Source organism: Cervus canadensis, chromosome 14 (genome assembly GCF_019320065.1).
Source record: "Cervus canadensis isolate Bull #8, Minnesota chromosome 14, ASM1932006v1, whole genome shotgun sequence".
Lineage (NCBI taxonomy): Eukaryota > Metazoa > Chordata > Mammalia > Artiodactyla > Cervidae > Cervus > Cervus canadensis.
In genome coordinates this window covers 2,134,021-2,154,580 of record NC_057399.1, presented here as the reverse complement: position 1 = coordinate 2,154,580, position 20,560 = coordinate 2,134,021, and the positions used below count along the sequence as shown (strand labels likewise).

General features: G+C 41.6%; 1 protein-coding gene across 2 annotated transcripts in view; it reads left to right on the top strand.

The window, feature by feature from the left end:
* Window positions 1–20,560, top strand: part of KIF13B (kinesin family member 13B) — a 202,503-nt gene that overhangs the window by 54,741 nt on the left and 127,202 nt on the right. For both annotated transcript variants that reach the window (XM_043487165.1, XM_043487164.1), the window contains exons 3-5: window positions 12,264–12,276; window positions 18,223–18,283; window positions 19,877–19,969. In XM_043487165.1, coding sequence (XP_043343100.1) covers window positions 12,264–12,276; window positions 18,223–18,283; window positions 19,877–19,969 — 167 coding nt within the window. The remainder of the gene's footprint in view (window positions 1–12,263; window positions 12,277–18,222; window positions 18,284–19,876; window positions 19,970–20,560) is intronic.

The window sequence follows — 20,560 nt, the reverse complement described above, 5'->3', positions numbered from 1 at the left end:
GTAGGGCTTGGTGCTCAGTTATCGTTTCCTTGAGAAAAAACTCTGTGTTAAGCTTGTGTCTACATGATTCCATGTCTGAATAGTCCAAATTGAATGAGGGTATTGCCCCACTTCTTACTGGTGTGAGCGAGACCTTGGAAGCTCCTTGTGAGTTATTTACTCCTGGATCAGTTGGATCTTGACTTGTTGAGCTTTGTTAGATTGGGGCCAGAAGAGCCTTTATTGTAGGGCAAGTGTAGCACTACTCCTCAACCATGAAATTTCTGGGCTCTAAACCAATGCCTCCTGGTGTTCAAGAAGATCTTTCCATTGTGGCTGGTTGTACCTCTTGTCTGAACCCTGAAAACTGTTCAGTGTACAGCCGCTTCTGCCACAGTAGTTCTTTCCTGGCTGGTTTTTATGGCCTTTTGGGGCCTTACCTTCTGCATGTGCCGTTTAGCACTGAGTCAAACGTGGAAGGAAACTCCTTGCAGATTCCTAGAATTCTTCCTCTGGGTTGCTTCCTTTTCTCTGGCCAGCAAATCCCCACTGCCTCAGCTCTTCAGTCTCCACCATCTCCGCTCAGGCCACCGTGTCCTGCCTTGGTTTCCTCTTGGTGTCCCTAGCATCTGTAGGTGGGAAGCCTGGGCAGTTGTAGGGCCCAGTTCACTTGCTTTCTTTCTCTCTGAGTTACTCCCCCACACTGCCTCTTATCCATTGTCTGAAAACATTTGCTTCATGTCTTTTGTGCAGTTTTCTTGTTTATGAGAATGAAAGCTAGAGCCAGTTAGAACTCTGTCATAGCTAGAGTTTTGGACTTACATTGAGCACTGATCCTATAGCAGACAGCTTGGTGGCTCAGATGGGAAGGAGTCCGACTGCAATGCAGGAGACCTGGGTTCAATTCCTGGGTCAGGAAGATTCCCTGGAGAAAGGAATGGCTACCCACTCCAGTATTCTTGCCTGGAGAATTCCAAGGACAGAGGAGCCTGGTGGGCTACAGTCCATGGCATCGCAAAGACACGACTGAGGACAAGGAAAAAGGTCACTCACATTATTTTATTTTGAATCATCAGTGTAAGAAAAAGTCTCAGGGATCCATTTTAATAAATATCTTAAGACCAAATGTTTCCTTTTCAGTTCTCAGTTGTTTAGTAGCTAAGTCATGTCTGACTCTTGGGATCCCATGGATTGTAGCCCACCAGGCTCCTCTGTCCATGGGATTTCCCAGCCAAGAATACTGGAGTGGTTTGCCATTTCTGACTCAGGGATCAAACTCGAATCTCTTGTGTCTCCTACATGGGCAGGTGGATTCTTTACTACTGTGCCTACTGGGAAGCACATTACTCCTCTTTTTAAAAATTGAGATGTAATTGATTTTTACTTTATATTAAGTTTCAGAACATTATATTAAGTTTCATCATGATTTGATGTTTGTATATATTGCAAATTGATAACCACAGTAAGTCGTTAAAACTACATCCATCACCACACTGTTACAATTTTGTGTGTGTGTGAGATGAGAACTTGTAATATCTATCCTTTTAGCAGATTTCAAATATATAATACACTTGTGTCTTTTTTTTTTTTTTTTTTACTCTTGTGTCTTAATTACACTTCTTATTCCTTCCTTGGTCCAAATCCTGACCCCACTGCTTCCTGGCTCTCACAGGGCAGGTCAATGATCCTTTCAGTGCTGACCCTGGATCCTTTTCGGCTCCACCAGCTAAGACACAGAGCAGACATGAGGCTCATCACCTCGATACCTGCCCAAAGCTTGTATCGCATCTTGTTGATGAGCTGGAAGGGAACAGAAGTGACATAGGGTGTCTTTCGAGTTATATTATATCCCACTTGGGGTTTCATCTATTGTTGTTGTTCAGTTGCCAAGTCATGTTCGACTCTTCTTGACCCCATGAACTGCAGCACACCAAGCTTCCCTGTCCCTCACCATCTCCTGGACTTTGCCCAAGTTCACGTCCATGGAGTCTGTGATGCCATCCAATCATCTCATCCTCTGTCGTCCCCTTCTCCTCCTACCTTCAATCTTTCCCAGCCTCAGGATCTTTTCCAATGGGTTGGCTCGTCACATCAGGTGGCCAAAGTACTGAAGCTTCAGCATCAGTCCTTTCAATGAATATTTAGGGTTGATAATCACGATGGTGTGATCACTCACCTAGAGCCAGACATCCTGGAATGGGAGGTCAAGTGGGCCTTAGGAAGCATCACTACGAACAAAGCTAGTGGAGATGATGGAATTCCAGTTGAGCTGTTTCAGATCCTGAAAGATGATGCTGTGAAAGTGCTGCACTCAATATGCCAGCAAATTTGGAACACTCAGCAGTGTCCACAGGACTGGAAAAGGTCAATTTTCATTCCAATCCCAAAGAAAGGCAATGCCAAAGAATGTTCACACTACTGCACAATTGCACTCATCTCACACTCTAGTAAAGTAATGCTCAAAATTCTCCCAAGTTAGGCTTCAATAGTACATGAACCATGAACTTCCAAATGTTCAAGCTGGATTTAGAAAAGGCAGAGGAATCAGAGATCACATTGCCAACATCCGTTGGATCACTGAAAAAGCAAGAGAGTTCCAGAAAAACATCTATCTCTGCTTTATTGACTATGCCAAAGCCTTTGTGTAGATCACAACAAATGGAGCCACCTGGCAGCCCTCATAACCTTACATTACAGTTACAGTATTAGGTCTGTAGGCCCTAGTCTCATCTGTGGAGAGAAGCTTGGCTTCTGTTTTGGTCTGTTTCTAGAAGCATTTTTCAAGTATGTTTTCAAGTATATACATTTCAAGTATATTCTGAATAGTTGCTGTGTATGTGTATGTTAGTCGCTCAGTTGTGTCTGACTCTTTGTGACCCCATGGGGTATATAGCCCACCAGGCTCCTCTGTCTGTGGGATTCTCCAGGCAAGAATACTGGAGTGGGTTGCCATTCCCTTCTCCAGGGATCTTCCCGACCCAGGATTGAACCCCGGTCTCCTGCATTGGAGGCAGATTCTTTACTGTCTGAGCCACCAGGAAATCTGGTGCTAAATGGTATTCTAATTACTGGTCTAAAAGCTATATTACTATATGTATCTAATAGTTAAGACTTTGTGGGTGAGTGTCAGGAGTTACAGAGAGCTTGGGACAGGGTAAACCAGGAGCTAACTTAGCTACTGAGCAGTTGAGACAAGCTCATCACGTCTTGGTAAATTCCAGCAGGCACTGTGGAGTGCCTACTTAACGTCAGGTGCTGGGGAAATGGAGGAGAGTGAAACTGCCCTGTGCGCTCTGGAGCTCAAAGTCCAGGAGGAGGCAACACAGCTCCAGTACCTGCTAAGGAAAAGAAGGCCTAAGGGAGGTGATAGTTCCTAAGAGAGGACAGAGAAGGTGACTGTTTTCTGAAGGACAAGAAGGTTATCACTAGGGCAGAAAGTGGGAGAGGTACACAGGTAACGAAAAGTACAAATGTCACCACGCCTGCAGGGCCGACAAGTACATGTGTGTGTGAAGCATGAGGTCTTGGGGGAGGAGGACAGGCGGGAAGAGGTGATACTGTGAAGAGCTTTTCTTGCTTACAGCTTTCTCCCCCCTTTTCACTTTATTTTTTTCATAGCACTTACTACACATTCAGTCATTGATTCTGTTGTAAAAGAATTGAAGCTCTTAGCATTAAAAAAAAATAATTTATTTTAATTGGAGGCTAATTACTTTACAGTATTGTGGTGGTTTTTGCCATACATTGACACGAATCACCCCCCGCATCCTGAACCCCCCTCCCACTCCCCTCCCCATTCTTCCCCTCTGGGTTGTCCCAGAGCCTATTATACAGAGTGAAGTAAGTCAGAAAGAGAAACACCGATACAGTATATTAACGCAAATGTATGGAATTTAGAAAGATGGTAACGATGACCCTATATGTAAGACAGCAAAAGAAACACAGATGTAAAGAAAAGGCTCCTAGGATTTTTAAAAAAACCTCTTGGCTCCTGTATGTGGACCTTAGTTCCCCAATCAGAGATTGAGCCTGCAGCCCCTACATCGGCAGTGTGCAGTCTTAACCAGTGGGCTACCAGGGAAGTCCTGCTCTTAGGATTTTGTTCAGCGCAGTTTCTCTAGCACCACATTAGCATCTGGCTTTTAGCAGGTACTCAGTAAATATTGCTGAGTGAAAGAGTGAATTTGAGAAGGAAAGGGGATGGGTTGGAGAGACATTTCACAGATGAAAACCATACCCTCAAGAAAGTGGTAAACGCTTCAGGCTTCAGTTCACCAGGCAGTTTAGACCTTTGTGAGTAGTGAACTATTTAGCTGGAGAATGCTTGGAAATTGAATTTCCACATGAGGAAGTTAAAGAAGTCTATAAGGAAGTTAAAGAAGTCTTTGCTAAGCAGTGAGTTTGGGGAGGAATTATAGTAATGGGCTAGAAATTTTAGTTTTTCTCAACCCACTGGCTGACTTGAACCTCAGATCAACATTGAATCATGGATCATCACCACAGTATTGATGGGACCTAACGTTCTTGATGCAGAAATGTAGGTGCACCGGTATTTTATGTTTGCTCTTCCCCGCTTGAAGCCCCCAGGCTTTCCAACTCAAGTCTGAATTGTAGACCTACCACTGCTTATAGTGAGGACAAGAACTTCACCTTTAGTTCTGTTTCATAGCTACTAATGGCTCAGTGGTAAAGAATCCACCTGCCAATGCAGGAGACGTGGGTTTGATCCCTGGCTTGAGAAGATCTCCTGGAGAGGGAATGGCAGCCCACTCCAGTATTCTTGCCTGGGAAATCCCATGGACAGAGGGGCCTGGCTGGCTACGGTCCATGGGTCACAGTGAGTCGGACATGACTTAGTGACTAAACAGCAACAATTCTAAATGACATTACTGTTCCAAGTGACATTTGCGTTTAGGATTCCTTTTTGGGATTTGATACTTAGGATTCTTTGTTGGGATATTAAAGGGGACTGTATTCTTTACTAGGGTGGGGAGAATCTGTAGGGTAGTCCTCATCAGATTGTGGTGGCCCTTGATTTTAGGTTCTTGGGATTAGATTTGGAAACATTGTCTTTATTGGTATGAATTTGTAGGTCTCTGTTTTCTTTGAGTGTGAAGAAAACCCTCTTCTGCTTTCTTCATAGCAGGAATTTAAAACTCAGCCACCTGCCTACCAGCAGATCCATGTGGAAGGCACTGCAGTGCAGGTCTAGCCAGGGTCTGCGTGTGCACGTTTAGGCCTAGCGTTTCCACATCTTCTGAACTTTCAAGAGGATTCTAATGTGAAATCTGCTGATTTTCTGGTTTTGGTCAGTATTGTGAGGATTAGGCACAATACAGCTGTGAGCTGTGCTGCCTGTGAACACTGAGTCTGCCCTCAGGTTCAGAGCCTGACGTGTGGATCTGGGTCTGAAAGGGCAAGAGAGCTGGAGAGTTAATTTCATACTCAGTAAAAGAAAAAAAAAATTTTTTTTCCAGAGAAATCTAATCACATCAATCCATTCAGGGAAACTAGATAAATATAGACTCATAAAATTGAAAACCAATGATAACTAAAAATACTGAAATAAAAATTTATAAGCATTTTCTTGCAATGAGTGCTTTAATAATCTATCCTAATTTCTGTGTACACCTTGATGTTATTTTCACATCTAATTTTTACAATGAATGTGTATTTCTCTGTTAACGTAGCATGTGAAATGTATTTTATTAAACCCCCAAATGAATCAAGATTAGTATAATTCTTTGGTTAGATTTTAAACTTTCTTGTAGTAAAAGTGGACAGTGTTTTAAAACTTACTCTGCTTGTGTGTTTAACAGATGAGAAGAAGCAGGTGATTTGCAAATGATTATTTAATAGTGTATTCTTTGGTGCAATTTCAATATATGGTAATTTGAATTTATGGAATTTGTTCACTGGAGGTTTCATCTTTCTAAAGTTCTGTGATTGGGAAATATGCCAGTTGTGGTTCAATGACCGTGTTCTTGGAATGTCCCTCTGTTCTCAACCAAGTATCGTTTGTGTGGGTGGAAGATTTTAATAGAGGATTGTCAAAACTGTCTTTTCCCTGGATGTAAAGAAGTCTCTCTGAGGACGTTTATGGGAGGTAGTGACTTGAACATGCCTCCTGTTCTTAGGCGCCCCTCCCCGCCGTCTGGGGTGCTCAGCGCCACTCATTTCTCACCCTTCCTTGCCTACAGTGAAGGTGTCTCCTGCCTTTGTGTAATATGTTTCATGTGTAATTATCTCCTAGTTTCACTGAAGATAGAATTTGTATTTGTTTCTTGTTTCCTTTATTGTTTGGGGGATGGTTTTAGGGAGCCTGGATGGTGGTGGAAATGTTTTTATTCTATCAGGAGTCAGGAGTATTGTGATTGAGAGTAACATGAGTGACTTGACTTAGATGGGATGTTCAGGAAATATACATGTAGAGAAATAATAAGCTAAGAAATGACAAATGAGTTTAGCCTTAAGATTTCAAGGTAGGAAAAAAACCACCAGTGAAAGCCCGTAGACTAGGAAGCTGTGTACACTGGGCCAATTAGAAAAAGGCCAGTGAGGGTGAAAGGAAGATGGCCCAAGATATGGTTGAGATAGAAGGCGAGGCCAGGTCACCTAGGGACTGTAAACAACATTCGCTAAATAAGCAGAAAGCCTTGTGTTGGACACTGATGAACCCTGGAAGACACACTCTGTCCTTCAGAAGCTTGTAGTCTAGTTGGGGAGATAATCCATTTATATTAATCTTAGAAAGTTTATATCATGTGACATCGATAGCTAATACGTGATCTGTAGGGAGTTTTTGCTAATAGAAATGGGGGAAGGAAGACTCACTTTTGCTTGGGGTTCTTGTGGAGGGGGTCTCGAGGGAGATGGAATTTGATCCGAGCTTTTCCCGCATGAGTAGGGCTTGAACAAATAGAGCTGTCAGAGGGCGTGGCTTTACCCGAATGCAGGCTTGTGGGATGCAGGAGGACACCAGCTCGCTGGGGAGGAGGGACCTCCTATGGGAGTTGCGTGGGAGGTGATGGTCGACCTGTAGCTCTGATGTGCGGGCGCTCTGCACCGTGGCCCTGATAGAAATGCTGAAATATAACTTGTCGAATGCCTGATGTTTGCTTTCTCATTGTAAACACAGAGTTGCACAAGTAATTCTCATTCCTTCTTCAACATCCTCAGCAGATGCTTTCCTGTTCTCTCTTCAGATAACTCCACTAATAGTGAGCTGGCTGCTTAACCCAGTGCTAATTATTCTTCTGTTAAACAGCTCTCCCTTTTTTTGTTTTTAACATTCTCCTTAGATCCTACCTGAGGTGGCAAACTGTCTTTTAGTCTTCCCTGGTCCAGGCTATGTATTTCTGTTCTTTGATTTTATCCTTTCACTGGTATCATTTTTTAAACCCCTCTACATCCAAATACTATTCTCCAGAAAACTTTATCAATGATGCTTTTAAAGTTTATTCTTCACAATTGGTTGTAGTATTCCAGATTTTGAGGAAACAATGACTAGGGCTTTTAATTGTCCATCTTAACATTAGCCAGATAAGCAGAGATTGATAAGCTTCCTCTATGAATCTAGTCAGTGTCTGAATTTTTGTCAGGTCAGCTTTATTCTTGACGTGGAAAAGACTGACAGTGGGGGAGGGGCAACAAAGAAAAATGATTGATCGTCACACAGATTGTTGTTTGCTGCTGGTACTGCCAGTTTAAGTCTAGAAAGGAAACAATATCATTACGTAGTATGGCTGTATTAGAATAAGCTCTTTGTGATGTAACACAGCCATTATAGAGTGGATTGGAGAGGGATCTTACTAAAACAGATTCCAGATGTCGCAATTTATGGAAGTTTCAGAAACTTAAATCTTTAAAATTAATAGAGTCGATGAGATCTGGATGTCATGTTTGATTTTGGTAGTTGATAGCAGTAATTGATTTGTAACTCATCGTTCTGGTATAGCTTGTTTTACACATAACACAGTACTGTGTGGCTTATTTTTGGACTCAAAATTTATTTTTGTCATGGTCAGAAGTTTTAATAAAAATTTCTAAATTTATATAAAATCATCACTAAGTTTCTTCTTCTACTGTGGCAGTCTAAGATTAGGACTATAATTCAGTTTAATTTTATGGTGTACTTTATTATTAAAAAGAAAAGTGGGCGTAAGCCCCTAACCCAGGCCAGTAAAAAGAAGGAGGTGAGTGGCTTATTCATAGAAACAGTTCTATCCAAAATATATAATCAAATCATTTGCTGTTTCCCGAGCCACCCTCTTTCTAAAAACCATATCTGTGTATGTTGCTTCACCTGGGCTGTTAACATCTTAGTGACTAGACCGCATTTGGGGAACAGTAATTATATGCAAGATTCATCAATGGACACTGAAAAAAGCTACAGTGGGAAAACTAGTAATGTTACAGTGGAAAGGTGGATACAACTGTAACATGATCAGAGTTACCATCATCAGTAGTGAAATCAGGATATCATCATGTGCCTTCTGGTATTTTTTAAAAATTGAAATGTTGATTTACAATATTTCAGGTGTACGGCCAAGTGATTCTTTTCCATTATAGGCTATTAACAAGATACTAAATATAGTTCCCTGTACTGTACAGTAGGACCTTGTTGTTTATTTTGTATACAGTAGTGTATATGTGTTGGAGACGGGAGTGGCAACCCACTGCAGTATTCTTGCCTGGAGAATGCCATGGACAGAGTCGTCTGGTGGGCCATAGTCCATAGGGTTGCATAGAGTCGGACACAACTGAAGCGATTTAGCAGTGTTTATTTGTTAATCCCAGATTTCCTATTTGTACACCCCTCTTCACTTTTGGTAACCACAGTTTGTTATCTGTGCCTGTGAGTCTATTTCTGTTTTGTAAATACATTCATTTGTGTCATTTTTAAACATTCCACGTATTAGTGATACCATATGATATTTGTCTTTCTCTTTCTGACTTGGTTCACCTAGTGTGAGAGTCTCCAGGCCCATCCATGTTGCTGCACATGGCATTATTTAGTTCTTTTTGATGGCTGAGTAATATGCCATTGTATATATGTACCACATCTTCTTTATCCATTCATCTGTTGATGGACCTTTAGGTTGCTTCCATATGTTGGCTATTGGAAATAGTGCTGCTGGGAACACTGGGGTGCATGTATCTTTTCAAATTAGAGTTTTTGTCTTGTCTGGTTATATGCCCAGGAGTGGGATTGCTGGATCATATTTTAGTTTTTTAAGGAACCTCCATGCTGTCCTCCATAGTGATGGCCTTCTGTCATTGGTGTACTTAGAAGGGCTTCTGTGGTGCCTGCCACAATGCCTAACCTGAATTTAGTCTGGAGGAAGCATTAGACAGACCTGTAGTGAGCACGTTCTACAGAATAACTGCCTAGTACCCTTCAGGTGTCCTGGTTATGAGAGACACACCACCCCCAGTTGGAGGAGGCATGGCAACTCCATGAATGTGTGATCCCGCACCAGAAAAAGGACATCAGTGAGGGCAGTTGGGAAGAAATTTATATAAGGCTTGCTCTAGATTATTTCATAAATCTTGTGTTGATGGTTAATAACCTGCTTTTGATCACTGTAACTGCAGTTTTAATAAGATGTTATCATTTGGGTGATAGGGTGAAGAGTACACAGGAGTTCTTTGTATTGTTTTTGGAACTTTTTGTAAGTGTGAAAGTTCAAAATGAGTTTAACAACAACAGAAGCTCAGAAATTCAGACTCTCATCCTTCTACTTTATGCGATCTCTTCTGGTCAAGGGACTGGTTTTCTTTGCTTCCTCTAAATCTCCACTGTAATCTGGATAGCTGAGGTTTCTAAATAAGGGATTTTGAAGTAGGGAGGCATTGCCTTATCGGATTGCAGCTACAAGTTGAAAGGTTCTGTTTAATTAATTAATTTACTTATTTATTTTTGTACAGAGCTGTAATTACATCTTTGGGTTTCCAGTGACTCCAGGTTATTTGAGCAATGCTCTTGTAGCCATCAGGAGCCATAGCTGGAAACTTAGCTCTGTAATTAATTTACTGGTTTGTTTCTGTTTTTATTATCATGTTCTGGATTCAGGTTAGTCCCACAGATTCTTCTGCTGTGTGTCATATATTGTCGAATTTCGTATTTGTCAATTGTCTTTTAGGAAGAGCTGGTATTTGTATAAAAATATTTTACCTAAAATGGAAATATCACACTGAACATCTTATTTTTCCTCCTAGCAAAGATTGTCTGGAGCTTTTATAAATATAATGAATAAGTAAACTTACACTGGCATAAGCACCGCATGGTGGCCTTTTATTGGATAATAATTAGAATGGAGGAAGTTAATACACTGGGAAATGTTTCTGTTACCAGGAGCAGTTGTTAATGTATGACTCACAGATTCTTAAGTCTAGGAGAAACTTGATGAGGCTGTTTTGACCCGTGTATCAGAAGAAGAAAACATGGACTTGGAATCGGAAGACCTACTTTCGAATCCCAGATCTATCACTGATTACTATTGTGACTTGGACAGGTCATTTAACTCTTCTGAGCCTCCAGTTTCTCATCAGTAAAACTGGAATGATAATAGCACCTTTCAAAGTTACTGTGATGATTCAGTGAAGTAGCTTGCAGTATATTGGGTTGGCCCAGAAGTTCCTTTGGGTTTTCCCAAAGGAACTTTTGAGTCAACCCGATACCTGACCTCACATAGGCATCTCATATATGCTGGTTCTGTTCTTACCTCCAACTGGGTTTATAACTGGGCCTTCTGAAATTGATGAGATTCTGCTTTGCTTATAAAGACCTACAAAAAGGTGGTAGCATATGTCAGTCACCTCTGCTGGTGTTTCCCAAGTCTTTTTGTTGGGAAGTTTCCCCATATCTCTCATCCCAGAGAAATTATTTTCTATTATGTGCTAGTCACACAATAGTCATAACAATATTGACTGTTACTCCAAAATCTGTTAGACAAGGGTCACTCATTTGCTGCTTTCCTTGGCGTTTTAGTGTTCAGACCTGAAATCTTTCCATACAAATGAATATTAAATTTAAAAGAAAATCTTATGCGAAAAGGCACAAGATATCCAAACAATTGAAGGGAAGCGTTTCCATGCACCATTTTCTTTCAAGCTGCAGGTCTGACTTGCCTTTTTGATCCTCTGAAAGACCAGTTATTCCTGTGGTTGTGGAGTGAACATCATTGATTTTATGAGTTAACATGGAAGTGTCTAGGGCTGAAGGGGCATGTCTGTAACTCACCCTCAGGGGGGTGTGTGTGTGTGTGTGTGTGTGTGTGTGTGTGTATGTGTGTGTGTGTGTGTGTGTGTGTGTGTGTGTGTGTGTGTACAAGAGGGGAGAGAGGGAGGGGGACAATGCCATATGTGTTAATGGGGAGCTCTTTGTGTCTTTCTTACAGCTTTCCTCTAAGTTTGTTGTTGTTTAGTCTCTAAGTTGTGTCCAACTTTTCTGTGACCCCATGGACTGCAGCCCACCAGGCTCCTCTGTCCATGGGATTTCCCAGGCAAGAATACTGGAGTGGGTTGCCGTTTCCTTCTCCAGAGGACCTTCCGCACCCGGGGATGGAACCTGAGTCTCCTGTATCTTGCACGGTGGCAGCTGGGTTCTTTACCACTGAGCCACCAGGGAAGCCCTTCTCTGAGTTTAACTATCTCAGAATTACACTGGATTAAGTTATATTCTTATACTCGAAGGCCATGTAAGCCAGTGGCCTTTTCAGAGGAAGGGAGTTTGGAGGCACCTGAGTCAGCATGGAGGAATAAGTAATAAGTGAGTAATTCAGTTAGCAGTCACTCACTAGCAAAAAATTAGTTGTTCCTTTAACCTTTTTTCCTTAGAACAGGACTTTTTTTGTAGAAGATCCTCTATAGAGAGAGAGTAAGCTGCTGCTTTATCAGAGCAAAGGAAACTACTTGGAAGTGAAATTAGATGCTAAGAAGAATATTTTTATATTTACAAATCATAGACAAGGATAAGCAAAATGTAGAAGGCAGAAATATTAGGACTTTAAAAATTATCTAGTGCTCAGACAATCTTTCTTCTACCTGAAAGATACAAGTTAGTTCTCTATAATTAGCATTCTATCTTACTAGTTAGTAGACATTAATTATCCTTCCTTTCAAGTTGCTGTTTGATTTCAAAGTTAATATTTTGTGTTCTTAATAAATATCATGTAAATATTTATTATCATTTTACCCTTCAAAAGGCACCTTCTAACCAAAAAAATATTTTTAAACTCTTTTCTTTCATGTCAATGATGACACCTCTTTTGGGAACTCAGAAGCCAACCAAAGGTAAGAGATTTGGTTTATTACGAGATGCTTGTTCAAGTTGTATGTGTGTATTTTTTTGTACTGGTATTTTCTTCTGAAAAATAAAAATACTCTCTGTCACTTTTAAAATAAAAAAATAATGCAAGCCGTCAGCCTATTCATAGATCCAAAGCCATTTATTGGCGTAAGAAGCACTGGAGGTTTATGGAAAAGCTGTTTTTGTACTTTGACCAACTCTGGCCAGTCTCCTGGCAACTACAACACAGATTCCTTTTGTGCCCTGATGGTCACCACAGATTGGCTGGGAACTTCTCGTTCCAAACTGCGGTCAGAACCAATACTAGGCAGACTCATCCATGGTGCTCCTGGGACAGCCGGGGACACGGTCTCAGGCCAACAGAAACCTGCCCTGGCCCACAGCTTCCTCAGGGAAATGTACTTTCATCCTAGCTTTGAGCCCAGATTCTCAAGAAACTTTGGTTCCTGTGTCCCTTAGGAATGCAGTTGTACCAGAGTAGGGACAAGGACTGTGTTTTGTATTGATCATTCTTGGGAACTTTCCAGGAAATTTATATTTTTATCTACCTAATTGGAGTTTTGTTTTAGAATCTGTGGTGAAACAGTAATTTCTTTCAATATTACTTTTGCTGAAGTATGTATAGACTTGGCTATTGGGACTCTGAATGAGTAAACAAAAAAGTTTAATATGGCACTTGACTTCTTTATATGTAATAGAACTAATTTGATCAGTTTTATCTTTTGTGTGAAAAGATGGCTGGATTATCTTTGTTTTCTTATTTTCTGATGGAGCAGAGGCTGGATATTGCAGTAATGATGTGAAGAAACATCACGTGACAGTTTTAAAAATATTCATGTTTTATTTAATTCAACTCTATCTTACCGTTTAGAGAAAATCTGTTAATGTAAAAGATGTGGAAGGGCCAACACTACATTCTTAACAGTGGTTCCCTCTAAGGAGAAATATGCTTGGTGAATGGGAGTCATTTATTCTTTATGCTTCTGTGTTATTTGCCTTGCTATAATCAATGTGTGTTTCTTCTCTGTTACTTGAGAAGAAATTTTTAAAAAAAATAAGGACAAATATTTATTTAGGGGAAAAAAGAGGGGCCTGTTTGCTTTAGGAAATTCATGGCTGGAAGATACCTGTAATTTACAAAACAGCTGAAATTTAAAGAGGACCATTCAGTGTTGTTAGTAAACAAGACCTTAGCATTCCTAGCTCCCACCTTTGTACCAGGCTCTGGTGCCTTCCTGTTACTGAGGAGGAGAGCTCAGCCACTCTGTGATGAAGGGCCTGGTGGGGAGAAGCGTGCGTCCTAAGTCGCTCAGTTGTGTCCGACTCTTTGTGACCTTATGGACTGTTGCCCTCCAGGCTCCTCTGTCCATGGAATTCTCCAGGCAAGAATGCTGGAGTGGGTTGTCATGCTCTCCTCCAGGGGATTTTCCCAACCCAGGGGTCGAACCCGTGGTTCTGAAGTCTCCTGCAGGTGGGTTCTTTACCGCTAGCGCCGCCTGGGAAGCCCAGGTGGGGAGCAGACATGGGCTCCAAGGCTGAGTTCAGCTGCCAGCTCCCCCACACCTGTTAGCCACCAGTCCTTGACTTCTTTGTATCCTAGGGCCTCCCGTGTAGTATCAGCTGTTGCTGTTACTTCTCTACTCGAATTTAGAGTAAGACTTGTTAAAGAAATCCATAAATTTAAAAAAAGAAAAGAAAAACCTGTAGTAATAGGGAGAAGAGAGCAACGTAGAGCCTGATCTCTGAGAAGTGCCCTCGGATGGTTCAAGTGTGAGCTAAGCTTATAAGCAAGCAAAGACTTGGGATGGTCTCTACTTAACCTTGGTAAGAGCAGAATAAAAAAAGTGATAAGACATGAGAGCTGAAAGCTGGAGCAGAAAAAACTTAATCTGAGCTTCACATTGTATTTAATCTCACCCTGCTGACAGAGGTTCTTTGAAACGCAACTCCCACCGGAAGTTTTGATCCACGGTCCTTTGGGACCATCTTCCTTCTTCTTTCTTTCCTCTCTCTGTTGTTGTTTTTCAGTTGCTAAATCGTCTCTGACTCTGTGACCCCATGGACTGCAGCATGCCAGGCTTCTCTGTTGTCCACTGTCTCCCAGGGTTTGCTCAGACTCGTTTCGATTGAATCAGTGATGGCATCCAACCATCTCAGTTCTCCTGCCCTCAGTCTTTCCCAGCATCAAGGTCTTTTCCAGTGAGTCAGCTCTTCTCATCAGGTGGCCAAAGTATTGGAGCTTCAGCTTCAGCATCAGTCCTTCCAATGAATAGTCAGGGTTGATTTCCTTTAGGATTGACAAGTTTATCTCCTTGCAGTTCAAGGGACTTTCAAGAATCTTTTCCAGCACCACAGTTTGAAAGTATCAGTTCCTTGGTGCTCTGCCTTCTTTATGGTCCAACTCTCACATCCATACATGACCACTGGAAAAACCATAGCTTTGACTATACGGACCTTTGTTGGCAAAGTGATGTCTCTGTGTTTTAATATGCTGGGTTTGTCATAGCTTTTCTTCCAGGGAGGAAGCATCTTTTAATTTTATGGCTGCAGTCACCATCTGCAGTGATTTTGGAGCCCAAGAAAATAGAAACTGTCACTGTTTCCACTTTTTCCCCATCTATTTGCCATGAGGTCATGGGATCGGATGCCATGATCTTAGTTTTTTTGAATGTTGAGTTTTTAAGCCAGCTTTTTCACTCTCCTCTTTCACCCTTATCAAGAAACTCTTTAGTTCCTCTTCATTTTCTGTCAGTGGGGTGGTATCATCTATATCTGAGCTTGTTGATATTTCTCCGGGCAATCTTGATTCCAGCTTGTGCTTCATCCAGCCTGGCATTTCACATGATGTACTCTACATATAAGTTAAATTAGCAGGGTGACAATATACAGCCTTGATGTACTCCTCTCCCTATTGGGAATTGCTAACATAGGGAGCCTCGGCTGCTGATAGACACATGGTTAGCTCTGGGGAAATGTTGAGGATTAGTAATGCATGACATAGTGCTGAGGCTGGGTGGTAGTTGCTGGGCTCCAGACCTCCCACCTCTTTGGGGGTGTTGTCAGATACTGAACTTCGTAACCCTTTTTATCCTTGCTTCGGCATCACTGTCCCATCCCAGGGAACAAATGTCTGGTGTCAACTGTTTTGCACAGATGTGGGTGTTCTGATCCTTCCTTGCGCTAAAGGTGTTTCTAGCCAGTCATATAGTTGGTTGCCCCCGGGCCCCCACCACTCATATAACTTGCCCCTGGCATCCTCCCGGGGCTGCTCTCAGCTTTGCAGCCATCTCCTCCTGCAGCTGTTTGCCCTGTGCTCTCCCATGATCCCCACCCCACTCTACCCGCCATCCGTCTCATTGCAGCTGTTTTTCAGGGTTTCTCAATTCCTGGTCCACGTATCGACGAGCAATCTAACTTTCAAAAACTTGCTCTCCTTGCCTCCTTTCTTTCCCTTTTTGGCTCTTTGCCTTACTCCCTCCATCATTTTGAATTAATTTCAGGTGGAGGTGGATATAGGCATGCATACTTCATTTACCAACCTAATCTAATTTCCTTATTTTAAAAACTTAACTCTTAGATTTAGGGTCCAGACAGCCTTGTGAGTTCACACAGAAACATTCTTCTGCCAACTCCAAACTCAGAGCAGGGACAGATAACATATTTAAAAATATTAGAAATCATTTCCTTGTATTCAGAAACAACATATGTCACTTTGAGGGCTTGCAGAAGCCTGGGGCTGAGTTAGTGTGTTTACTGGGCCTTGAGATCAGACCCAGGTCCTCGGAGGTGCAGCCCTTGCAGACTAGAGGGGACCCTGATGTGTGGTTAAGGACCTGAGAAATTCATCCATGTGAAAACTGATTTGGGTGAGGCTCCATCATGAAAGAAGGCTTAATAAAGGCTTTTGGCCACCAACACTGAGCTAATTGGGCTTCCCTGGTGCTGCAGATGGTAAAGAATCTGTCTGCAATGCAAGAGACCCGGGTTTGATCTCTGAGTTGGGAAGATCCCCTGGAGAAGGGAATGGCAACCCACTGCAGTATTCCTCCCTGGAGAATTCCATGGACAGAGGAGCCTGGCAGGCTACAGTCCATGGGGTCACAGAGTCGGACACGGCTGAGCATGTACACATATGCACACTGAGCTAATTTCTGTATAAATAGGAGGGAGTAGAGATACTGGGCTTGGGAAAGATCCAGACCTGGGCTTCAGTAGCTAGGAGTGGCAGTGTAAATGTGGCCAAAGGAAGAGGAACGAAACAGGCAATCACGTAAACCATAAAACAAGCTCCCAATTCAGATGTGCTTGCAAACTAACCTATGAAGCCAAGAGGAAAACTGTCATCAGGAAGTGAGACAGCACACTCAACGTGGGAGGGTTTGAAGGGCAAACTGAAATGAACTGAAAAGCAATTACCCTTAAAACTTTTTAAAAGACTAAATTATTGAACATGAAATCCAAAAAATTAAAACTATAATCAGTGAAAAAGACTTAAAAGATTGCTTAAAAAAGAGCATATTTTATTTATTTTTTTTTTCCAATTTCTCCTTTATTTATTTATTTATTTTTTCAGTGGGTTTTGTCATACACTGACATGAATCAGCCGTAGATTTACACGTATTCCCCATCCCGATCCCCACTCCCACCTCCCTCTCCACCCGATTCCTCTGGGTCTTCCCAGTGCACCAGGCCCGAGCACTTGTCTCATGCATCCCACCTGGGCTGGTGATCTGTTTCACTATAGATAATATACATGCTGTTCTTTCGAAACATCCCACCCTCACCTTCTCCCACAGAGTTCAAAAGTCTGTTCTGTACTTCTGTGTCTCTAAAAAAGAGCATATTTTAGAAAGTAATAAGCATAAAAGGTCAAGGCAAATCATTTGTGGTATCTCACAAAGTAGCATTATGTATTACCAGTATTTCCATTGTATAGTCTTCCTACTTTTTGCATGTGCCGATTTTTGTACAAAGATGGGATCATGGTCCAGACTTTTTCATGTGCTATGCTTAGTCGCTCAGTCATACCTGACTCTTGGCGACCCCGTGGACTGTAACCCTCCAGGCTCCTCTGTCCATGGGGATTCTCCAGGCAGGAATACTGGAGTGGGTTACCATGCCCTCCTCCAGGGGAACTTCTCAGCTCAGGGATCAAACCCGGGTCTCCTGCATTGCAGGTGGATTCTTTACTGTCCGAGCCCCCAGGGAAGCCCTTCTTCTATGTTCTTAAAGCTACATAGTATATTGACTATGGGTGTGTTATAGTTTATTTAAAGAAGCTGCATTTTCAGTATGCTGTGGTAATCATCTTTACATTTTTTAAAAAAAATTTGTTTTCTCTGAAGAATAGTAAGACTGTAGAGAATACATAAAAACGTAAGAAAGCAAAGATATCAGTAATCTTACCACACAGTAATGAACTTTATATATGTAACTCCGTGTGTTTAACAGTCATCATATTGTACGTATTGCTTTGTAACCCCCTCCCTTTTCACATCACATTGTAAAGAGTTTTCCGTGTGAATTGAAGATCTATATTATGTGCAGGGCGCTTTGTCTTTGTAAGACTGTCCTGTAAATAACTGACCTCCATTGTAAGACAGCGAGTTGTTTTTATTTCAGTATTATGAACCATGTTAGCAGAGTTATGCCATTGTTATAACATCATGAGTATGTTACAGTTTTCTTAACAAATATTTACCTTTAGTTGACTGGTTTACAGTATGGGTTTACTTTCTGTCATATGTCAACATGAAGTAACCACAGGTGCACATGTGTCCCCCCCTCGAGTCTCCCTCCAGCCTCCTGCCCAGTCCCACCCCTCTAGGTTGTCACAGAGCCCCAGCGTGAGTTCCCTGAGTCAGGTGGCGAATTCCCATTGGCTACGTTTTGTTTTTAACACATACTTCATTATTTTTATTTTCCAACAGGTGTTTGCGTATGATCACTGTTTCTGGTCTATGGATGAATCTGTCAGAGAAAAGTATGCAGGTAAGAGTCCAGCATCCTATTAACTCCTGATAACATAGACAGGTGTTTTAATATGTTTTCTATAAAGTTTCATAGTGGTATAATTTTAGAAACTATACAGCGACCTTCCTCCAGTCTTTGCTGTTAAGAGTGTTTACCTCAGTTGGGAAATGGGAGACGAACAGTGCAGTGTTGGTGGTGTAAGATGGTCAAGTTAGACGAACAGGGCTCACAGGTGAGGTTATCCTAAATGAATGCCGGGCCTTACGTGGGACCATAGCATGCAGTAGCCATGTCGCTTCCCTTAGATGTTGGTGATGTGGTCAAGAGAGGCAGCTTGGTGAAATGAAAGAACTCTAGCCAAGAAGGAAAGGGAACCCTGAGTTTAATACCAAGCTCCAGTCCTGGCTGTTTCTTTGAATAAATCACTTAGGCTTTCGGTGTTCCTATTTCCTCTTTAGTGGAGAGGAATATGCCATATTCCCTCTAAATTTGTACTGGGATTCTGTTCTTTTATTCTCCTCAGTGATGACTGTCTCAGGCCCCTTTTCACTACAGGTTTAAAACTATAGCGACTGCCAACTTTAGTTAAAAAAAATCTAAAAAAGACTACAGTGGCAGCCTTATATTTTCTTTATTCCTAATTGCTTGTGATGCCTGTTTCGTAAGAAATCTTTTAAATATTGAGTGTCTTGTTGACCTTTATCATGAGAAACAGTTCATTCTACAGCTGTTTGAAAAAGTTGAGGTTAATTTAGGCTGGCTGGGCCCAGTGATGACTTTTAAGGATTGCTTCAGGGAATTCCCTGGTACTCCAGTGGTTAGGATCCCATACTTTCACTGTTGAAGGCCCTGGTTTGATTGCAGATCGCTATGATCCCACAAGCCATGCGGCATGGCCCAGGGGTAAAAAAAGGATTGCTTCCGTGTCAGAATTGTGGTGATGCACTAACCTGGTAAATTAATTAGGAAATGAGGCACAATGGGATGCTATTTATAGCATACAAAATATAACAAACATAACAGCATCCAGTTCTTCCATATTATTTTCAAGACTCAAAGAAGTTAAATAATTTGTCCAGGTCACTTGATTATTGACACATTTAATTTAGCTTGTGAAGGCAATCTGACCCTACTCTTTATGTTCATGATTGAAAGCTAGAAGAAATGGCCCAGACCTTCCTCCCTCTCCCAGCTGATCTGTAATTGAACATTTTCATTGAGGCAAAAGGAGAGGGAATTTGATACATACCATTGTTTTGAACTTTACCATTCACTCAGTGGAAGCATTGGCTGAGTGGTCCATAGTTGAATTCAGGTCCAGCCAGGTCCCAAGCATATATATCAGATTCTTTATAAAATAGAGGTTCATTGGTCTATTTTTTTGGCCAGTGTTTTATTCAAGTTCATATCATCAGGAACTTTTCACTCATTTTCTGTCATATGCTAACTAGAAATGACCTGCTTCCAAAGAAGCATTCATCAAGTTTAAAAATCTTGTTTGGTAGATAAACAAACTGAAAAAAAGTGCATTTTTGAGGGTTTTGTTTGTTTTTAATTGTTCATATGTGGTTTTGGCTTAAAACATCCGTTTTCTCTGTTTTTCTCTTTCAGGTCAAGATGATGTTTTCAAGTGCCTTGGTGAGAATATCCTGCAGAATGCTTTTGATGGCTACAATGCATGTATCTTTGCTTATGGACAGACTGGTAATTGTTAAATAATCTATGTTTTTTTTTAAAGCTTTAACAATTCTAACAAAGAAAATACCAAAAAGAATACATATCGCTAGCATCTTAGCAGTTATGATTGATGAAGGAGTGCTTTGACTTCTGTACCTTTGTGGTCAACACGAAAGGAAGGGGACAGTTAGGGAGGTTGGGATGGACATGTACACACTGCTATATTTAAAATGAATAACCAACAAGGACCTACTGTATGGCACAGGAACTCTGCTCAATGATACGTGGCAGCCTGGATGGGAGAGGAGTTTGGGGAAGGATGGATACATGTGTATGTATGACTGAGTCCCTTTGCTGTTCTCCTGAAACCATCAGCATTGTTAACAGGCCATATACCTCAATACAAAAAAAAAAAACTTTTTTTTTTTAGATTAAAATAACAAAAGTGAAGGAGTCATTTTTATCTGGAGAAGGAAATGGCAATCCACTCCAGTATTCTTGCCTGGAGAATCCCTTGGACAGAGGAGCCTGGTGGGCTGCAATTCTTGGTATCGCAGAGTTGGACACGACTGAGCGACTGATGCACACGCACATTTTTATCAGGATTTATCGTATAGC